The 22,797-nt window shown below is 47.4% G+C and overlaps 1 protein-coding gene across 2 annotated transcripts; it reads left to right on the top strand.

The window, feature by feature from the left end:
- Nucleotides 1–2,604: 2,604 nt before the first annotated feature.
- CLN6 (CLN6 transmembrane ER protein) lies at nt 2,605–19,858 on the top strand. Of its 2 annotated transcripts, XR_014713287.1 has the most exons (8): nt 2,605–2,791; nt 5,929–6,043; nt 7,047–7,145; nt 10,067–10,255; nt 10,362–10,417; nt 13,362–13,484; nt 16,558–17,449; nt 17,507–19,858. XR_014713287.1 is itself a non-coding variant. In XM_084640940.1 (7 exons), the coding sequence occupies exons 1-7, from the start codon at nt 2,709–2,711 to the stop codon at nt 16,844–16,846; spliced, it is 954 nt and encodes a 317-aa protein (XP_084497066.1). In that variant the 5' UTR covers nt 2,605–2,708; the 3' UTR covers nt 16,847–19,858. The 2 variants fall into 2 exon arrangements, 1 of the variants encoding a protein (XP_084497066.1); XM_084640940.1 differs by having other exon boundaries at nt 16,558–19,858.
- The last annotated feature ends 2,939 nt before the right edge of the window (nt 19,859–22,797 follow it).

Below are 22,797 nucleotides of genomic sequence, written 5' to 3'. Positions count from 1 at the left end.
GGTGGACCTATCGTCCAGGAATGTATCTAATTCTGTTTTGAACCCTGTTATATTCTTGGCCTTCACAACATCCCCTAGCAATGAGTTCCACAAGTTGACTGTGCGTTGTGTGAAGAAATACTTCCTTTTGTTTGTTTTAAACCTCCTGCCTATAAATTTAATCAGGCGACCCCTCCTGGTTCTTGTGTTATGTGAAAGGATAAATAACACTTCCCTAGTCACTTTCTCCACACCATGCATGATTTTATAGACCTCTGTCCTATCCCCACCCTTAGTTGTCTCTTTTCTAAGATGAACAGTCCTTGTCTTTTTAGTCTCTCCTCATATGGAAGCTGTTCCATACCCCTAATCATTTTTGTTGCCCTTCTCTGCACCTTTTTCAGTTCTAATCTGGTTCAAGCAATCTACATGGCCTGTTCATCAGAGGCTACCCTTCAGAGATTTAGAAGCTAATATTAGCTAGTTTTGAAGCACTTTACAAACCTTAAGTTATCCTTCTGACTCCCCTTAGGGGTAGTTAGGTATAATTCCCATTTTATTGACACACAGGCTGGGGCTACACTAGCGCTTTTATCTCTAAAATTGTCCAGTTGTCAACCCTCGTATAGCTACACCCCAATAACAACAGTGGGAGCTCTGGTATAGACAGGGCTATATGGCTTACGCCCTGGCATCATCTAACTCAGCTCACAGAAGCACTACACAGCTTGGCAGGAGAAACAGTGGAAATTGTAGGGAAAAGTCCTAGTGTAGACAGAACCATAGAGAGATTACTGGACGTGCTCAAACCCAGTGTTGGAATCAGAATGCAAGAAGTACCTTGTTCCCAGTCCACATTACTTAGTCCTGCATTCTGCATGTGCCTCTACCGTTGTGTATTTAATTGAGCTTGTTTGTTCATTTTCCTCTGATGCATTAGATAACAACAGCCCACTGCTGAAAGCAGTTGACCAGACTAGATGGATCAATGACATGTTGTGACATGGGAACACTTCTGTTTATTTACTACATGACAATTTCTTTGGTTCATTTAAAAATATAAGCAAATATAACTTCCTGCTTTCTTAGTCTTTCCTAATCTTGAATTTCTGAATGAACGGAGCTTGATTTATACAGCGTTGTTGTAGCCACATCAGTCCCAGGACATTAAAGAGACAAGGTGGGTGAGGGATCTTTTATTGGACCAACTGTGTAGCTCGAAAGCTTGTCTCTCTCACCAACAGAAGCTGGTCCAATAAAACAGTGTGACTTGTAGTTTTAATCTGAAAAGTGATTAAAATGACATCATGGGGTTCTCTATTTATTGGCTCTCAAGGTCTCATATCTGCTCGATTTACGGTTGAAAAAAAATCCCCTAATTGTCAGCCCTGTAAATTCCACCTGGGGTCTGAATTTCAAGTTGCGCTCAAGCCAATGACATGAGTCAGAACAGAAGCCAGCCCATTCTCTCCCAGCTGTACTGTATAGCTAATATTTCCAGGCTAACAGGAGAAAGAAGTAGTGAAAACAAAATGTTAGTCAGTACAACAAGCAGCTATGACTGAAATGACACAAAGATTAAATATAGTGAGCGGAAGCTACCATTTTTACACAGACCCTCTTCAAAGCAGACCTGGATTTCAAGATGAAAATTTCAGCAGATTTCTGTACACCATAAAGGCAGAAAATATTACAGCCTTACTCTGCCCTTTTACAAATGTAGATTAACTAGTTGAGATTTGTAAAGCCCTATGAGCATGAAAAGCACAGCGCTATGTAAGCATTAGGTGTTATTATCCCACTCTGCACGTCTGGCCAGGGGCATGGCTGGCAGGCAGATCTACAATTGGGAAGCACACAGCAGTGCTAAGCAGCCAGCCAACTCTGGGTATGATGGGGTGATGACAGATGATCATTTTAGTTAATTCAAGTTTTGTTTGTTTGTTTGGAAAATCAAAGTAGTAGACTATACACTCTCTAGAGCAGGGGCTGTGTCTTATTGTGGGTATTTCCCTGCTAGGTTAGTGACAATGTACAACGTTCCCTAGCAGTTTTCTTCTTTGGAAACATTTCTGACCCATCCGAGCACAAAATGTTATTTTCAAACCAGATATAAACTGGTGCTAGAAACCCTGATCCCAAAGATCCACCTACGATAGACAAAAACAAGGAGAAGTCCTCGCGTCACCTGAGAGACTAAACACATTTATCTGGGCATAAGCTTTCTTGGCGCCAGGAGGACTCCTCCTTGTTTTTGCTGGTACAGACTAACACAGCGACCACTCTGAAATCTAGGCTCCAGGCACAGTTTTGCAGTTGGCAAAACAGCCTCCCAAACCCTGGGCCACAGGCAGGCGCGGTCAATGAGAAGTCAGCAGCAGAGGACATTTACCCCGGGCTCCTGCCACCCCCAGGCTGCAAGGCGCTGGACAAAGCCCGGGCAGGACAGAGGGGGCCCGGCCCACGCTCAGGCTGGCTCCGTGGTCGTGGCAGAGCCAGGGACAGGACCCAGGAGTCCTGGGGTCCAATCCGAGCGCAGGCAGCGGCTGCATTTCACCCCCCCACCGGCTTGCCGGCCAGCCAGCGTCCTCCTCCCGCCCTCCTCCCCCAACGCCGCCCCGCCTCCCGCCCCGTCACCCTCCCTCTGGGGCGGGGGCCGGGCGCAGGGAGCCCCGGGCTGCAGCCGAGGCCGATGCGAGGGGACGCGGAGCGGCCAGCGAGCCGGGCACATGCAGGGCTCGGCGCGGAGGCGGCAGTTCCCGCCGGCGGCCCCGGGCTCCCAGCAGCCGCGCGGGTCCTTCTACCAGGGCAGGTGAGCGCGTCCCCCGGGCGCCCCGGGAGATGGGCCGGGGGAGCCGCCTGGCCGCGCCCCGCGGGGGAGCCGGGCGCGGGGCGAGCCGCCTGGACCGGAGCCGTGCGCTGCGGCTCCCTGGCGAGGGCAGGTTCCGGAAAGCCCGGGCGCCCGGCTCGTTTGCACGGGAGGCGGGGATCAGCCCGCTCGGTGTGACGGGGCAAGGAGGCCCGTGGTTGGGGCGCGCCCCGCCCCACGTACCGCCCCCGGCTCCAGCCTGCGGGTGCCGGTCTGCGCCCTGCTCGCTGCTTCGGAGCCGCGAATCCCCCTTCCGCTCCGGCCCGGCTCTCTCGCCCCCACCGCCTAAGCTCTTCACTGCCGCAGTTGTTGCCCCCGTCTCCCTGCCCTGCCTCTCCTTGCGGCGCGGCGACTAACCGCCCGGGCTCATGGTGCAAGGGGCTAAGACAGCAGGGTCTGGCTCGCAGAGGCGCGGGCCCCGCGTGCACTTTATTCGTGGGTATTGAATCAGCAGCTCTCTCTCTAATCCCCAAGGCCTGGCTGATTCCTCCAGGTCTGCACGGCTCCCAGCTTGCCTAATCCACCAGGAAAATACTCTCCTCCTCCCGGCGGAAACAACGCTCCCTTCCTCCTAAAGGGCCCTAGATAATCGTTCCAGCGTTCCCCCAAAATACGCTCAGACACCCTCAGGAAGAGCAGCCCCCAGCCTGTCGCAGGGCCAGCCTAGGAATTACACAAGAAACAGGAAAGGAGTACTTGTGGCACCTTAGAGACTAACCAATTTATTTGAGCATAAGCTTTTGTGAGCTACAGCTCACTTCATCGGATGCTGTAGCTCACGAAAGCTCATGCTCAAATAAATTGGTTAGTCTCTAAGGTGCCACAAGTCCTCCTTTTCTTTTTGTGAATACAGACTAACAGGGCTGCTACTCTGAAACAAGGAACAGGACAAACATTCCCCCACCTTCTGCTGTGCAAAGTATCAAAAGTAAATCTAAAAGGGCCTTTTGCTTTCCCATCCTCTTGTTCTGTCACTGTACTGATCTGTCCACTCCTGTCTTTTTCTTCCCAAATAATAGTCACCGTTACTTGTCTGTATATATTAAATCCTACTTTCCTTGCACCAGAGATCTTAGGTAGAAGTTTTAAAAGCATCTATGAGAATTAGGAGCCTAAGTAGTCACTGGTGCCAATAAGATTTAAGTTCCTAAACTGCTTACTTGCTTTTGAAAATTTCACGCTTTACCTCACTTTTTTACCTTTGAAGCGTCCTGGAGGCCTCCCGCACTATGTGGGTATTAAATCTCTTATAAAGATACCGCCAGTCAGGGGAACACTCGGGACAGATAAATTTTGCAACAAATAAAAGAATCAAGCCCAAGGATCCATACTTCCTTTGTGACACTAGATCTGGGGCACAGAAGAAGTGTACATATTGAACTCAGCGAAGCATCTCCTCTCCGGCTGGAGAACGGATGAAAAGGATGGGCCATTTTATTAACGAAGACCTGATCTACCCTAGGAAATTAGCGGCAAAGAGTCCTGGGGCACCTTATAGACTAACAGACGTATTGGAGCATAAGCTTTCGTGGGTGAATACCCACTTCGTCGGCTGCATACACGAAGTGGGTATTCACCCACAAAAGCTTATGCTCCAGCACGTCTGTTAGTCTATAAGGTGCCACAGGACTCTTGGCCGCTTGCACAGATCCAGACTAACATGGCTACCCTTCTGATACTAGGAAATTAGATCAGGATAATAGTTAAAAAAAAATCCACATCCCTGAGTAACCCAGTTAAACTGACCTAACCCCTGGCATAGACAGCTCTAGGTCGACAGGAGAAGTCGCCTCTCGGGGAGGTGGAGTACCCATGCCACGGGGATAACCCTCCGGTCAGCAGAGGTGGTATCTTCACTGTAGTGCTACCACAGCACCACTACAGCCTCTTACGTGTAGACAAGCCCAAAGTCTCACAGGACCACTGGCTACTGTAAAGAAGAAAAAGCTTTTATAACATTAGATTTCCTTTCCAATACCATCACTCTTTCTGTACTGCAGCTTGTTTAGAATATGTCCCTTTGTAAGACAACTGTCAGCCATTGTGAGCTGGATGGCTAAGAACTAAGCTTCAACGTTAGATAATATTTTAGCATTTGATCTCTCAAAACAGTCTCAAGGGCAATAGGTTTCAGAACAACGACATTAATGTAAAGCTGCTGTTTACCTCTAGGTGCACAAAGGCCTGATCTAGCTGTCGCATTCAAGGGGAAGACTCCCGTTACTTCAGTGGGAGTTGGATCACAAGGCATGCTAACGGGAGTTTGCACAGGCAGACGGAGAGAACAATAACCCCTAAATTAGAAAATAAAGGTGGACACGTTTCCAAAGTCGCACCATTTCTTTTGCCATTCGTGTGGCATTGGGCTGCAAAGGAGGAGAGAAATTGCTGGGGGAGTAAGGCTTTGTCATGCAAAGTTTAAAAATAGTTGTATTTCGTTCAACACTTAAAATAAACACATTCCCCAAAAAACAGCATACATACTTATTTTTAGCCAGTAATTTTTTTTTCACAAGTGGTTGTTGCTTTTGATGAATAGTGCTTTGCATTTCTGTACTGCCTCTCAACCAAGGATTTTAACCTTTGCTTGTTTCTCAGAGCGCAGTTCAACAGAGCTGCTTTGTCACACAGCAAAGCATAAGAGAAGCAGTGGGGTCCAGGGGATAGGACACTGAACTGGGTGTCCATACACCTGTGTTTCAGTCCCAGCTTCTCCAGTGATCTGTTGTGTGACCTGGGGTTAGGTGCTTAAGTCAGACATTTAGGCACCACTGCTCAGCTGGTGCTCAAAGTCTCTTAGGCACCTAGGTTTCTGCTGGTAGGCATCGCAAAGCCACCTAAGTCCTGATATTGCCCCCATCCAACAAGCTGCTTGGAGCTCTCACGCACACGTCTCATCCGCAGCAGGAGTCTCAAAGCAGGTGTTCCCCTGCCTGCTCTTCCACAACCCGTTCATATCTTATTAAAATGGAGCCTTCTTAAAGTGCAGGACTAAAGGGTATTTTCTTCCCATTACTGTCAAGAAAGTGACCTTCTGGAAACACAAAGGGCTGAGGTTGTCTCTCCTGTCTCGTTAATAGGCATGGGTCAGCCAAGAATGAAGACACGTTTAAGACTTCTCAGTTTCATTTTGACCTGTGGTTCTACTTCACTCTACAGAACTGGGTGTTGGACTTTGGCCGTCCAATAGCTATGGTGAGTAGGACAGCTTAGCTGGCAGTGCCAGTCAGCTGAGGGCAACACAAAGGGTAGGAGGATGTAGAAGGAAGAGATTTTGAGCAGTCCAAGGAGCAGTGGGTAAAATTAGTGGAACTATGTTAGCTAAGCACAGAGAATTATCCCTGCACACTGGAACCCCAAGGTCTAAATCCTACTTCTGCCAGAACAACTTAACTTGCATCTTCTCTGTTCTCTAGGGATGGTCTCTGATTGCGTATCATTGTCATCATGGTGCTATTGCTGTTGCCCGAGTTTCAATGACTGGTGCTAACTATACTGCTTACTTGGCAGAGCAGAAACCTCAGAAGTTTGGTCTTATCTCAGTACCAGCTTCCCTGCATCAAAATTAAATGGAGAGGCTGGCAGCATCCGTCACTAATACACAGTACATTGTGCCCACCTCCAGGAACTGCCATGTCTGAGAGCAAAAATCCCATCTATCTATTATGGCTGACTGGTTTTCACTTTCAAGCTGTAATTTTTTTGTTGGGCTACATGATTGAAGATGACCCCAGTGCCGGGAAGCCTGCAGAGTGTATTAAATAAGCAATGGATTTGGAATGGGCGTCTTAACAACCAGCCACACAAATTAGCTTTTGGCATTGTTGCAGGAGTAAGTGGATAAGGAGGAGAAAGAGCAGTGTGTTCTCATCTTATTTCAAAGTTCCAGTTTTATGGAGGCTTAATATAAATCAGAAAATATCTCTGGAAAATTGATAGTCAACTGGGTTTACTTCATTAACAGCTAGTCAAAGCCAAGACAGTCAGTTGGCTAACACATCAAGCCACAACTGGGATGTGACTGCAGACCAAAACTCAATCTCTTTCTTGTAATCACTAAACGTTCAGCCAGTCACCGTGGGCTGCAGATATAAGTTATAAATATCATGCAATACTTGTATTTAAATCCGTTGCCTGCTCTACTTACAGGCAAGGTATTTGAAGGTTTACTGACATTTTGTTTTTCTTCTCTCCTCAGATTATTCTACCTTTAGAGTGGTTTCCATTAAACAAACCTAGTGCAGGAGATTATTTCCATATGGCTTACAATGTTATCACACCATTTCTTCTTTTAAAGGTAAACCTCAAAGCATGGATGTTACATTTTTGAAACAAACACTGGGTATGGGCAAAACCACCAAAGACAAGAGGTTTTGCTGCAGGAATTCTTGAGGGAGAGTATGCATAACAACCCTGCTCAAATTCAGAAATCGCTTGCCAGGACCCAGTTCCACCCAGGGTAGGACTACTCTGAAATGCTTATGGGGGGAAAAATGGCAGCTTTTAAAGAACAAGATGTTAACCAGCCTGAGGTAACTGTAAAGTTCATTTGTCTTCTGACCTGCTGAGGCTAGAAACATTTTTAGCGGTTGGGTAGAAATGTTTTCATTGTCAGTAACTTGTCCAAGCCCTGGGCCAATGATCAGGGACGGATTTGATCCTTTCATTGCTGTGTGGGGGTAGCACTTCTCATTCTTATTAATTTCCCCGCCTATCATGAACTGTACCTCCAGATTGGTTTCTCCTCTGCCTGTTCATAGGAACATACAAAGTGCCGCACTGTATCAGACCCATGGTCCCATTGAGTTCAGTAGCCTGTCTCTGACAGTGGTCAAAATCAGAAGCTTCAGTGGATGGTTTCATAGATTTAAAGCCAGAATGGCCCACTAGGATTAGCTCTAGTCTGACTTCCTGTATAACACAAACCAGAGAGTTTCATCCAGTAATTTTTGCATCAGCCCAATAACTTCTAGGTAAACTTAAGGCATCCAGTCTTGAGTTAAGACTTCAGGTGTTGGAGAATCCACCATATCCAGAGGTTAATTGTTCCAGTGGTTAATTACCCAAATGGGGAAAAGTTTGCATCTTATCTCAAGCCTGAATTTTTCTAGCTTTAGCTTCGAGCCATTGGATCATATGTCTTTGTCAGCTACAGTAAAGAGCCCTCTACTCTCAGAAAGCTTCTCCCAATCAGAACACGCAAGAAGCCCTGCAGTAAGCAGCTATGAACATTTTGTGCTCACCCTTACTAGTTAGAAATTGAATTATGCCCTGGAGTGAAAGGTTTATCCCTTCCAAAAAAATTTTTTTGTAAATCCTTACCTTGGATATGTGTGTTGTTCACACCAATGTCCAATCCCTTTCTGAATCTTGTTAAGATCTTGGCTGCAATGATATCTTGTGGCAGAGAGTACCATAGGGTAACAAAGCATCAGGTGAGAAAGTGTTTCCTTCCATCAGTTTTCACTTTTTGGCCTTTCAATTTAATTGGATATCCTCTTGGAATTTTATGAAAGGATGAATAGGAATGTCCAACCCAACATCTCTAGGTCATTCATTATTTAGTATACTTTTATCATGTCTTCTCTCATTTGTCTTCTACAATACAGCCCCTATCTTTTCCATCTGTCTTCGGTTGGAAGATTTTTGCTTGGCTCTTATCCGTGTTGCTCACCTCTGAACCCCTCTTTCTGACATTCATTAAGTCATTATAAAAAAATCAATTGAAAGCTAAGCTTTGAAAATAGATTGTCTTGATTATTACTATCTTTTGAAAAACTTCTGCTAAGAAGCTTATTATTGGCAGCAGAGAAAAGGGCAGGCAGAAGACCATTGTAGCTGATTTTCCAAGCTAGGAAGGAGAACACAGCCAGAGCTATGGAGATGATCAGCTGTGTTTCCATGTGAAGCACCCTTATCAAAACTAGTCTTGAGAACTGACCTTTGGTGTTTAGCTCTTCAACCAGCACTAGAGAGAAGCCAAGAATGCTTTCGGTCAGGAGGTGAAATTGTTCCAAAAGTCAGTCGGATTTGCAGCCACTCCAATGTTTTTCTTTAGGCCCTTGATCCCAGTCTCCCAAAGCATTGAAGGTCAAATTAATGCAGTCTGTCTAGAAGCCTCCCTGCTGTGGAAGCCACCGATAATCCAATTCGGGGCATTCGTGCTGCTTTGACGTCTCTGTTACTGAATTGTCCTTTCTGGGGTGAAATTCAGCCCTGGGCAGAGGACCTGCACAAGATGCTAGTGATTGCCCCACCCCAGGGATTGGGCCATAAGAGCTTGAGTAGAATACACACATGGTCATGGGCAGGTTCCCACGCAGAGGAGAATTTCACCCATAAAGTTCAGCTTGGCTGCTGGTAGCAAAGGGTTATTTAATTCACCAAGCAATTTGATACGGTGCTTTGATTTTTCCCTTACATTAGTGCAGAGTAAAGGAAGCTTCACCTTCAGAAACAACTAATAACCTGAAGTATAGAGAAAAATGAGTCAAACTCCTCAGAACACAGTTCATCAGAGAGTATAGTCCAGCAGACGTCTGCACGAATTGAAGGAGGAGTTAGAGCATCATACGGTAACTTGGAGCCTTGCTGGAGGTGACACTCACCACTGGAGGGCACAAAGAGGCTTTCAGACAGAATCATTATGCTGCTCGGAGCAGGAACGACAGAAAGCCACAGCCGTTTTTCTTCTTAGGAATCGTGCTTTTGCTCATGGCTGATGAATAAATCAATAGCTTTGCGTACTATCTTGGATCGTTGACTTAGTTGCAGTGCGGGTGCAGTTAAGGATGGGCTGTCAGGTTTGAGGCTAAAAATACGGTGATTTATTTACAATTTTGATAGGAAAAAAAAATCAATACAACCCATTTCTTTGGTCCCCTGAGCTATCTGCATCCCTGATACGGCAATAGGGGGAGTTAGGAAACAGCTTCTCCTCTGGGTAGTGGATTCTATAATTGTCCAGCGGAAGATGCAAGGAATGCCTCGGGGGAGCATCTGACAGGATACAGGGCTGGACGGACCATGGCTCTGATCTGCTAAGGCGACATGCAGTTTGCAATGTTGTGTGGAATAACTTGCTTGTTGGGGAGGGGATGGACAAAGACTTAAAGTTGGCATTTTACAGTGGCTAGACTCGATCGTGTTTTATTTCCCCTCTGTTTCTATCTTCTGCTTCCTGGTTCAGACACCCTTAACCAGCCCTTTGAATTGCAGCTCATTGAAAGGTCCCCTAAGACCCTGCCCAGATCAGTGGTCTACGTCAGCATCATCGTGTTTGTCATGGGAGCGAGCATCCATCTGGTGGGCGACTCCGTCAACCACCGTTTGATTTTCAGCGGGTACCAGCACCATCTGTCCGTAAGAGAGAACCCAATCATCAAAAACCTCAAGCCGGAGACGCTGGTAAGGACGCTGGGGTGTGCAGCAGCATTGGTTTTAAGCTGCCTGGTTTTGTATACTACGGTAACGCCCCTGCATGCCATTCTAACCCTGCTTCATTCCGTTGCAGATTGATTCTTTTGAGCTGCTGTACTACTATGATGAATACTTAGGGCATTCCATGTGGTAAGTGATGTACAGCGCATCTGACAGCCGCAGAACGTGGCAGGAGGTAAATCTGTTCTGTTCGCAGCTAGTAGGATGCAGAATAAAGCGCACACTCTAGGAGACCTGGGTAGGTACATTCCCATAGCAGGTGCCAGTAGCACAAGCCATCCCTTTGGAAAACTGCCACCGCCATTTTCGCTTTGTCCCTGTCGCTATCCTTCCCGTCCACAATTCCAGACCACTCTGTGTTCTTGACAGCAGGAGGACTGTTCAGAGCCATGCTATTTTCTATATAGGATGAGCACTTGGGGCCCTTGAAACGGGCAGCTGTGTAGGGCTCTTAGGACGAGGAACATCCTTGCAGGCACCGGTCAGGATTCTGCAGGCTCAGTGTCTCTCGTCTTTTTCCTCTTTTAATGTTCTTCCACTCCAGGGGTGTCCTACTGGGGCATGTCTACACTGCGGTTAGACGCCCGTGCCAGCTGGCTCGGTCTCGCAGGGCTGTTTAACAGCAGTGTAGACATCCAGTGGAGTCCAGCCTCTAGGACCTGCGAGGGGTCCCAGAGGTCGGGCTGCAGCCTGCGCCTGGCAGTCTGCACAGCAATGAAACTGTCCCGCAAGCCTGAGGCGGCCGGCACAGGCCTGCTGTAGGTTTTAATTACAGAGTAGCCCTACCCCTTCGTGAGTAAGGTTGGAATTTGCTCCTTCAGCTGGCCAGAGGCAGTTGCCGTGGAACAACACAAGGACTATGCATCTGCAGTAGTCGAGTCGCTGCCGGGCCCGGGAACTAGTGCATTTCCCGACCCAGCTTGCCCTGTGTCAGAGTTATTGCCGAATGGTGCGGAGCCTCCACGGCTTCGCCCAGGCAGCCGGGTTCGCTCAGCATCAGTCTTGGTTTTTCACTAGGCAAATCTAGGACCAAACAGGCTCAGTAACAGCAGGCGCAACTGCTCAAGGAGTTGCAGGTCCTTCCTCAGCACGACTAGATGACCTCTCAAGATCCTTTCCCGCCATACGCGTCTGCTGTTAAACCCTCTGCCTACCAGTGCTACAGCCCCTGAAGGCATGAACCGATCGACGTCTTAACTCCAAAATGAAACTCCCCTATGTCCGTTCATTAGTGAAACTCCCTGACCAATTTTTCCTTAAGCTAGTTCCCATCTCTTATGCCATATAGACTCTCAGTAACCTCACTAGCAGCTCCCTGGTAAGGCTTGCATCCATCCGCTCTCAAATCAGTTGTGTTTCAGTTCACATGATCACAAACAACTGCTGGCTGTTATTAGAGAAAGGACAGGACTGCTGTGTAAAACTGTGACTAACCCTTGCACATGGTGCGAATGGGGGTCTTGCTGTCTTCAAAGGAACACAGAAATTCCACAAAATCCTCCACGGTGCAATACGTTTTGGCTGGCACTGCAGTAGCAATAACCTTGCCTGAGCAGCCCCCCGCCCAGGGCCAGTTGCGGGACCCAGGCTCCCCACAGCTGCCAGCGTGGCTTTCCTCAACCCAGCTCCGGCCAGAGGGGCGGCTCGGAGCCACAGCCCAGTCATGATACGAGCCAGGCAGGCATCTGTGGGGAGCCGCAGCAAACCGTCCATCTGCCCTGGGCGTGGGGCCCGAGCAGCCCCTGTCCCTACCCCCCAGGCCTTCCACCCAGGGCAGGTGGAGGATCCGCTGCAGCTCCCCACAGCTGCCCACCTGCTCTTAGCGTCAGAGCCCTGCACAGATACAAAATGCATATCCGCATCCACGCTGGTGTCCGCAGAAATGGCCCACGGATATAAAACGGATTTGCGGGGCTCTAGATATGAGCAGCCCCCATTCCTGAGAGAAACAGTCACTGCTCTGTGTGCATTTTGTCCTGGCAGTGGATTTTAGCATGGACCCCATAGTGTCTCTACTGCAAAAATGGCGTGAGGCCTCCTTGAACACTGCAAATATAAATACTTTCACCCACAACCCACGTCCCTGCAGTACTCATTAGGGCTAGATCTGTGAAACAAGCAAAGTCAGTTTGTCTTAAGGAACACAAGTCAGCTGGCCCTTAACTAAGGCTCATTCAGTCTGTTTAAACCCCAGACTGGCTCTGCCCAGCGATGCCCGGCTTTTTAAATGCTGTCTTTCCAAGTGGCCCAATTTTTTAATAAAGTCCCTACGCATCCTATCAAGCCAGACGGTGCAAAAAATGCAAGTGTCAGATGGGGAACTTGGATCACTTACTAATCAGCAAACTCTTGCTTGTCCTTTGAGAGGCAAGGACGTCTATTTTCCTTTGAAAGCACTTTGCACACACCCCATATACAATAACTCAGTGCCAGGCGTAGCCAGCACTTTGCATCTCTTATCCGCACAGCTGTAATCTTGTGGCTACAGCGGTGACCACAACAGAGGGGGCTGTAGCATTACAATCAACACAGTGGCATGACCCTGAATGCAGACCACGCCTTCCCATTGGTGCAGTGTTTCCAGCTAGCCACTTCAGCACAGGCCTTGGCCAGTTCGCGGGTTTACCAGAAGTGGCCCCCGTTAGCCTCACTCAATTTCATTTGCCAAAAGGATTCCTAGGTTTGGCCCAGGGAACTAGCTGATGGTAGCCAGAGTCTGAGGCAAATCTGTAGCTGCAGAGTAAAGGGTTTCAGCCCTTGCAAGCTAACTCGGCTTTGGAAGGTTGTGAAAAGCCTCAGAACTAGGTTCAGACTCTGACACAGAGAACGGCTCTTCAGCCTTGGCTCGGAATAGGCCTACCCGGCTGTTTTTAGCCCCAGAGCGTGAGCCCCACCAGCCCAAGACTGTAGACCCTGGCTCTGAGTGGTTGCCTTGGGTGTTTGTTTGTGGGGGGGGGCTGCAGTCTAGACGTACCCTGTGAAAGGAGTCGTCCCATGTCTGTCTCAAGCCGGTGTGCTAGAAGGGGTTTTTCATTACTAACAACCTGACCACAGCTTTCTTCTCCTGTCACAGGTATATTCCTTTCTTTCTCATACTCTTTATATATTTTACCGGCTGCTTCACACCCATTAAAGAAGAGAGCAGAATGCCATTAGCCGCCTTGCTGCTTATGGGGCCAAGCAGCCTTTATTACTGGTAAGTTAGCTAAGCTCCATGTGCAGGTAAGGGACATAGAAAACTAGCGGATGTTTGAATAATGATGCACGTGACTAGATGGCTCAGAGAATAGGTAATGGGAACCAAGCTGGTACAGTAACTTAAGTAACAGCTGCATAAGACCACCTCTGTATGAGACTGTGCCCCTCAGAGCAGGGTGGGAGGCACGCTGGTGGGTCTCACATCAGCTATTCTGGGGACAGAGGCTCTGGGACAGGCACTGTCCAGCAGTTCAGCTCTCTGGTGGGAAAAGCAAATTGGTGGGTGTGGTGGGGGAAGTGAAAATTCCTTTACCATGAGATGCCATGGAGAAGTTGGCATTCCTGGCAGACAGAGCTGGCCTGGAGGAGCTTAACAAATGGCTTAACATCCAGGACCTGCTTTCTTCATCAGAACCTTTGCTTTGGAGCTAGCGGGCTGTCAGTCACCTCTCCTTCCTAAGGGGCAGCTTACATCACCACATGGGATCAACAATACAGCATCTCTTACACACACACCCACTCACCCCCCAGCAGGGTCTGGCTGCCCTGCCGCTGGGAGTGAGCCTTGCAGCCCAGCTAAACAGACTCAAACTAGCACAAGAACAATAGCTTGGCCGTGCCGGCTCAGGCTAGCAGGCCTTTGGGGCATTAGGTGGACTTGAGAGCCCGAGCAGCAGCCTAAGTCGCAGTGTCCACACTGCTCTTTTTAGCACGCTAGCTTGAGTCTGTCTAGCCAGGCTGGGAGACCTGCTCCCAGCTGCAGTACACAGGTACCGGGAGACAATGCCCACGACTACACCAGACTTTCGGGTCAGCAGCCGATCCCAGCCTACACCGTAAATCTGCCTGGTTAGCATGAAAAACACTGAATGCTACTTCACCATCTCACCATCCCCTAGGAGTATTCAAGTGAGATTATTATGATCTCTCGACTTCGGATGTTCAGCCTTGATTTTATTTGCCGTATGCACAATCTGTAGAGCCTGGAGCACACTGTGTTCCATGCAACTTCTAGGAATATTCACCTTTCCTGTGCAAGTCTATCAACAATATTTAAGTTATTTATAATAATGGAAATCCCCTTTTATCAGTCATCTAGGCTTTTTAATATATAAATACAAGTCCTCTTCATCTGCATGCTGCTTTCCTGCTCTGCCTCCTTAGCTGGAATAGCCTTTGGAGAAAGGGCTTATTTATTTCCCATTTTCATTATTCTCTTTCCAAATGCTTTCCCTGATGGCGACCAAAGAGCTTGTCATTTGTCTTCAGAGATTATGTTCTCTTTTATCCAGATCTCTGCCCCCTACCAAGACTGTATTTCATACACTAAATTAATTTTTTATAGTCAAATCAGCTTAATGATTTAGCCAACTCTCAGTTACCCCATTCTAATTTCCTTTAACTGCAATTCCTGTTCTTTTATGTATTTAGGAATGGAAAAGCTTTAAAAGCCAGGGGGAGCTTAATTCCTTCGCTTCTCCCTCCTCTCAGTTCCCTTTTTGGTTCAGATCTCTGTAAGCAGTAACCCATTTTATCATTCTGGTTTGGCTCTGTCCTGCCTGTCCCACTGTGATCTATTAATTAAGAGCTGTTCTATAAAGCCTCCAGTTAGTTTCCAATTTTCCTGATTCACTTTGCTGGCATCTCTAAGTCTCTCCTGGATCGTAGTACACAGCTTCATATTGATTCACACCAAGAACCAGGGCATGACTAGATAGGAGAGATATGGAGCACTATAAATGCCCCCACAAAAAAGTTGGATTTATGGCATTTATGAAAAATGCCAGCCACCCCTTTTAAAAAACAAACTTCTACCTCTCATGGCCCAACCTCTACAATTGCTAATGCCCTGTCTATCCTGCAGGCTTTGCACTGATGAGACCACAGCAGTGCAAATCCTCAGTGTATTCATGATGCACCAGTGCAAGTCTGGTGCACTGGTACAATCTGCTCTGCTAAATCACACTTGGGCAAGATCTGTTTGCACAGGTGCAGCACATCTGCATCAGGGTTTGCATTGGAGTGACTACCTCACAATGTAAGTACTGGGGCCTCGTGGATTGAGAGTAAAACTGGGACTCAGGAGACCTGGGTTCTATTCCCAGCTCAGCTACTGGCTCGCTGGGACCTTGGGCAAGCCACTTCCCATCTATGTGCCTCAGTTTCCCCATGTGTAAAATAGGGTGAACGGTATATTGTAAAGCTATACAAGAGTGAGGAGATATTTATATTATACTATAGTTACACTGGTGCCAATTTCCTTAGTCTAGACAAGTCTCAAGTGTAAAGTGTCCTATTGAACCTCAGCTTCTGCCCTGTGTGTTTCACTCTCACTCATCCCTCATGTTGAAGCTAGAATCTAGTCAGGTGGGAAGAGAGATGGCCAGTTTTAAAACCACATTCTGAACAAGGCGGGCAAACACATTGAGTTACTTATGGTACCAGTTACAACTTTTGGTTATTAAAATGGATTTAAAATATATAGTTTTCTAATTTTCACATTGAGAATTACCCTGACAACTGACAAATGTAAAGACGCAGCCCTGCAGCTAAGTTTCATTTTGGCTGAACAAATGCGTTCTAGATGCGTAAGGCGGAAAGAGTTTTAAAATTTAACTTTGAGAATTTATGCGGCTCGGACTCTCCCTCACCTTGGCCAATGAAAGTCAGTTACTGTCAAGTTCCTGGCGTTGCAATGGCTGCATGAGGGAATGTTTATTTGAAAACATCTGTTCATGTATGAAATATAGGGAAGAGGCATGAGGCAGTGGTCTGAGAATGAGACTAGGAGCCAAAAATACTCCACTCTGATAGATTTCCTCTGGGGAAATCCCTTAATCCCCTGCCTCAGTTTCCCCAGCAGTACATAATACCAGTTACTCACCGTGAAGTTTAATGTTGGTAAAGGGGAAGATTTTCCAATGGTACAAGACACAGGTAGCTGCTCAGGTCCCACTGGAAGTCCCAAGCCTCCCAGCAAAGTGCTTTCCATCCATCAATAGCTATAGGCAGGCTAAGGATTATGATTGCTGCGTGGTCAGAGAGGCACAAATGATATTTTTGCATTGCAGGTATCTTGTGACAGAAGGTCAGATTTTCATCCTCTACATTTTTACGTTCTTTGCCATGATGGCTTTAGTCATGCACCAGAAACGGAAAGGACTGGTCTTGGACAGCAACGGATTCTTCCTCTTCTACTCTTTCATTATTACATTGGTCTTAATTGGTGCTTGGGTGGTTTGGCTGTGGAATGACAAAATCCTCAGGAAGAAGTATCCTGGCGTCATTTACATTCCAGAGCCCTGGGCCTTTTATACCTTACACCTGAGCAATCTCCATTCGGCAAAGGAAGGTTTTTAAGCGGCGATATCTTCGGAGCGGTGGATCTCTCGTTTTTCCTAATGTGGATGTGTTTCAAATCAGTTACTGACTGTGGTAGCTGGACCGCGTGCTGTACGCGAACCCAACCCGGGGGCAGGGCTTTGTTTGAATTGGAGGGGAGGGGTTAAGTCTGCTGTGAAATACTTACCCTAGTGCGTTGGAAGTTACTTTCCAAAGCTGCCATTCTACACGTTCTAGTTTGCATTCAGTGCCGGTACATAACTGACCTTGGCGGGAGCACTGACAGACTCCAGTCGGTATCCGAACAGACTGCACAATGGCATGCTCCTGTTGTACAGTAAAACTTGTCCTGATCTAGCACACGGTGGGGCATTTTCCCCCAGTCTTTGGTAAAGGGCCAGCCTTTCTTTTCTGAGCTGAACGGGGGAAGTGCTCTCATTCCTGGACCTCTGGAACATGGCATGCAATGACTTTAGAGCAGCGGTTCTCAAAGTGTGGGTTGGGACCCCAAAGTAGGTCGCAACACCATTTTAATGGGGTCGTCAAGGCTGGCGTTAGACTGGCTGGGGTCCAGGGCCAAAGCCCGAGCCCAGCATCTGGGGCCAAAGCTGAAGACTGAAGGCTTCAGCCCTGGGTAGCGGGGGCTCAGGTTACAGGCCCCCCTGCCTGGGGCTGAAGCTCCAGTTTTGGCACCCCCACCCCCAGCACGGGGTGGCAGGGCTCAGGTTTTGGCTTTGGCCCTCCCACCCAGGACAGCGAGGGCTTGGGCGGGCTCAGGCTTTGGTCCCCCCTCTTGGGGTCGTGTAGTAATTTTTATTGTCAGAAGGGGGTCATGGTGCAGTGAAGTTTGAGAACCCCTGCTTTAGAGAGACCTCCTCCTCTGAGCCTGGCACAGCTGAGCGATCCAACATCTTGGCATGGATCATTGAATTCATCCCCTCCTCCCATACTACGCAAAGGCATCATGTAAGGGGCTGCACGGGGCTTGGAGGGGGCAGGGCAGTTCAGCCTACCCTTGGTGGCTGCTCTTCCAGCCTGGAACAGGGACTGCAACTGTGAGTGCCACTTACATCGGGGGTCATGGGCACTCGTTCGTGTATTTTGGACCCAAGGCCACAGTCTCACCACCCCGATCCATGCACGAGGCTCTCCTGTTGTGCACGGTTAATGTTAACTGAGAGAGAGAGTGAAACTAACCATCTTTGCACCTGTAAGTTACACATTCCTCAGCTGCTTTAAAGCAGAGAACACCCCCGCAACATGAACCAGGAACCAAAGAGCAGATGTGTTTGGCAGCTCACTGCGTTTCTGATCACAGGTGCTCAGCGGGTTAGGATTTAAGGGATAGCACCCCTTTGCCCCCTGGGTCCCGCTGCCATGCACGGTGACTCTCGCGGGCTGGCTTTAATTCCTCCTGCCCATTGTGGATTTAGACTTTGCGACTGTGCCGAACACTCAGGGAGGGAGACTCGCTACCAGCACAGCAATGAGGGGCAGGAAGGATTGATCAGACCACCCCGATCTAGTCAGGACTGGGGGTTAGGGGGCCTGCACAAAGGGTTAAACACCTCCCTGGGCGAATGACCTGGCTCACAAACCCTTCCCTCGCCCAGCTATTTCCACCCCACTCACACTAATCTTTTCCCCCCAGCCCAGCTGTTCCCCACATGCTTGTACTCCTGGGTCTTTCCGCTCACTCCTCTCCCTTCATCCTCTTCCCAGGCAGGGTAGGAGCTGGTATCTGGAGTGGTCTCTTTCTCAGGTCCTCCTGGACCCTGGCATCCCCCAGAGGGGAGGGGAGGGGGCTGCAGGTCCTGCCTGGTATGGGGACTGGTGCAGTAGCTGGATTCTATCTGCACCCCTCCCCTCTCCCACTGCTGCCTGCTTACTCTGCAGGTGCCCTTCAGCTGTTCCCCACTGACAATACGTCACTATAGGCTTAAAAATAGTACCGGGTTTGAGGAAACTCCTGCACCGTAGCCGTCTATAACCTGTCAGGATAGTCACAACGACATTAGCAGGCTGAGTGTGTCGCTTTTGACTCAGTGACTCGATATGCTTCTCGACTCAGTGAGAATTTAACAAATTCCCGTCTCAGGACAGGACCGGAGTAGCCAGGGATCTTTTAATCTCCCCTCCCACCCAAACTCCTACCTTTGTTTCCTCACTCTCAGGTTATACAGTATTAATGCAGACTTTGATTTCCCTTCCTGGAAACGTTTAACTAAATAAAGCAGGAATGACCCAGCGCTGCTCGGTTTTAACCTACCTACAGCTGAGACGGACTTCAATGCATATCTGCCAATTCTTCAGCATCTCCCCCTGCCTGGCAGCATGGCCCAGGGCTCTCCAAGCCTGCCAGGTTCTGATCGCCATCTGTGTCTGCTGGTAGCAGCGAGGCTTGGCGACCTTCAGTGCCGCGCAGGATCAAGACCAAAGGGTGTCTCTCTGCAGCTTCTTTGCTCCACAGAGCTCAAGGGAAGACTCATTTTGCTGGCGGGGCAGCTTGCCAATAACTCTGTGATGTGAAGCAGGCAAACCTGCAAAGATAAGAGACGCTGGCATCAGTTCTTGTACCTGGCAGCTCCCTGGTTCTGCGTTTCTTTTCAGGCACCCCAAAATGGGACCTGTTCAGTGAACATTCAGTTGCATTTGCAGTTGTCCAGCACAATCTAATGACCCCTTGAGTGGAAAGTGTCTAGGCAAGTGTAGAACGTACTGGACTTTGGTGACTCACCCACGCTCCTCCATTATTTTTGCATGCTACATCCAGTCTGGTGTCTGTCGCACCTTATGTCCTTTGTAACACAACTCACTAATTCTCTTCTGATACTCAGGTAGCAAACAATGCAATAGGTGTGCAGAATCTTTTTGAACTAAAGCTGGTTTTTACCTCCTGGAATTCTTTGGCTAAATCCTTGTTATTTATATCCGTCACATCGTATTACACCCTAGTGTGGCACAACCCAAGTGTAAATGAAGTGTTCTTCACAAAAACCCCAAAATAAAAGCATTTGTGTATGGCTGGAAGTAGTTATTGAACCAGTTCTGTTCTTTATGGGAGGTGGTTGCCCAACTGGTTGGAAAAAGCACACACAGTGGTGGTTCACAGTCAAGCGGGAAGGGCATATCGAATGGGGTCCCCCAGAGATCGGTCCTAGGTCTGGTTCTATCCAATATCTTCATAAATGATTTGGATAGTGGCATAGAGAGTACACTTATGAAGTTGGCAGACGATACCAAGCTGGGAGGACTTACAAGTAGTTTGGAGGACAGGATTAGAATTCAAAATGATGAACACAAACTGGAGAAATGGTCTGAAATAAGTCGGATGAAATTCAATAAGGACAAAGGCAAAGAGGAATAATCAATTGCACAAATACACATACAAAATAGAAATGACTGCCTAGGAAGGAGTACTGCAGAAAAGGATCTGGGGGTCATAGTGGATCACAAACTAAATACGAGTCCACAGTGTGATGATATTGCAAAAAAAAGCGAACCTCACTGTATTAGCAGGAGTGTTGTAAGCAAGACATGAGAAGAAATTCTTCCGCTTTACTCAGTACTGATAAGGCCTCAACTGTCCAGTTCTAGGCACCACACTTTGGGAAAGATGTGAACAGACTGGAGAAAGTCCAGAGGAAGGCAACAAAAACTATTAAAGGTCTAGAAAACATGACGCAGGACGAGAGATTGAAAAAATTGGGTTTGTTTAGTCTGGAGAAGAGAAGACAGAGGGGACATGATAATGGTTTTCAAGTACATAAAAGGTGGTTACACGGATGAGGGAGAAAAATTGTTCTAGTTAACCTCAGGATAGGACAAATAACAATGGGCTTAAATTGCAGCCAGGGTGGTTTAGGTTAGTCATTAGGAAACAGTTCCTAACTGTCAGGGTAGGTAAGCACTGGAACAAATTACCTAGGGGAGTGGTGGAATCTCCATCGTCGGAGATTTTTAAGAGCAGGTTGGACAAACACCTGTCAGGGATGGTCTAGAGAATACTTAGTCCTGCCTCAGTTCCAGGGATTGGGCTAGATGATCTATTAAAGTCCCTTCCTCTCTTACCTTCCTATGATTTTAAGATCTTTGGCCTAAAAGAACGCAAGGGCCCATCTACTGTACATTGTACGTATAACCAAGCCAGAGGACTAATTTGCAGCACAGCTGGAACTGGCCTAAAGATTGGAAATGTGCCGCAATCAAGCAAATATTTTGTTACTAGGTCACAGGCTCAATTGTAATTGTAGCATAGACAAGGTCCCGGGTGGCTGGGCCTCGTCCCCACTCATTCATTGTGCAATTGCCAGATTTTTCTTTATAAAGCATTGACGGCATCCGAGGGCCTGTCCAAACGGGCGAGATGACACCATTCGTGCACTGAGAGTCTTACAATGTAAGTGGGGAACATATAGGCAAGGGGAGAGGCAGATGCTCAGATTCACTCTTTTGCAGGTGAAGCACCAAAGCATTTCGTATATTCAGCCCCTGCACACAATGCTGTATGTAGCCTGACGTGCTCGGAACATCAGGCTTCTGAGGGTTCCTTTAGACTGGTTTGAAAACCTGAGCTGGATGGATAAAGACCAGCCACATTCGAGGTCTTAAATTCCTTATCACTTCAGTGTAAAGGGGGGGGGGGCGAAGGGCGTAGCGGAGAGGCAGTTGAAAATGTTGCTTACATTTTTTCCACAAAAAACTGATTTTTGAACAATATGAAACGGCATCTCAGACAATTTCTGTATCCTTCAAACTCCCATTTTTCCACAGATCAATTCAAAACCAATCATTTTAAATATTGGATTTTTGCCCTTCTCCGGGCTTGGAAGAGGACAAAACATGGGAAAACTTGCATTTTGATTCCATCCAGTTTGAACAGAAATACATGTTTGGTTTCAAGTTTTCATCAAAAAGTTGGGAAAAAACAAAAAATTGAACATTTTTGTTCAAAGTAATTCCTGTTTTTCAGCCAACCCTGAGACTGTAGCTTTGTGTGTTTCTTTACAATGTATAGTAAAGGCCTGGACATAGATCCACCCCTTCCCTCCACTTTCAATATTTTTTCTGACCCCTCCCCCCGATATTATATTTTTATATTTATATCTATCTATCTATCTTCTTAGGAATATATATCTATGGGTTTTCCTAAGCAGAGAGCTGGGAAGGGGACTTTCAATCCTGAAGAATGTTTGCTCCCAGTGGTTTCATTAAATAAATATTAAAACTCTCTGGTCTGTTTTGAACAGTCTCAAAATCACCTCCCCTTTCTCTGATGTCAAATCTACTAACTCTCTAGACTTCCACAGAGCATTTAGGAGCAGATAAGACCTGCCACCTTTGCAATGTTTAAAAAAAACCCAAAATGAAGCACATCTTTCAATTCTCCTTTATACACCCTAAAGGCAGACAAGACTAATTCTAGTCACCTTTTGAACAACTGGCCAGTCGGGATATAATCATCATCATCATTTACAGAGCAAAACCTGTTGCAATTTGCTCATAGAGCGCTCAATTCAAAAACTAACTTCCTCTCTTGCCCAGCAGCAAAACCCTATCAAGAGTGAATTATATATAAATAAATACCCCCTTCTGTCCCTTCTAAACAACCTCATTAGATATTAGTGATTCTGTGGGCTTGTCTCTAAGTGTTGGTATTTAAGCACAGCATGAGGTGCATTGCACTCTATTGGGGATTACCAAGCCTTTTATACTCAACCTGGAGTTGTTTCATTATTGAGTCTGACCTAAGGCTGAAGGCGACCGCAAATTAGACAGAGGAAGAGTCTGCCCCGGGTTTCCTGCTCCTTTATAAACGCTCCTTCAAGAATTCTGAAATTCTAAGCTTGTGGCAGGAGCAATCTTTTGATTAGAACAGAGTGTGTGTGCCTATCTGATTAACAGCTGTTGCTGGTAGTTGGAATCCAACCCCCAGCATGGATCAGGTCTTGTATCCATGGCAGCAGGGT

The sequence above is a fragment of the Lepidochelys olivacea genome (assembly GCF_965140295.1).
Source record: "Lepidochelys olivacea isolate rLepOli2 genome assembly, chromosome: 10".
Lineage (NCBI taxonomy): Eukaryota > Metazoa > Chordata > Testudines > Cheloniidae > Lepidochelys > Lepidochelys olivacea.
Note: the sequence above shows the minus strand (reverse complement) of the source record. Positions and strands in the feature narration are given on the sequence as shown.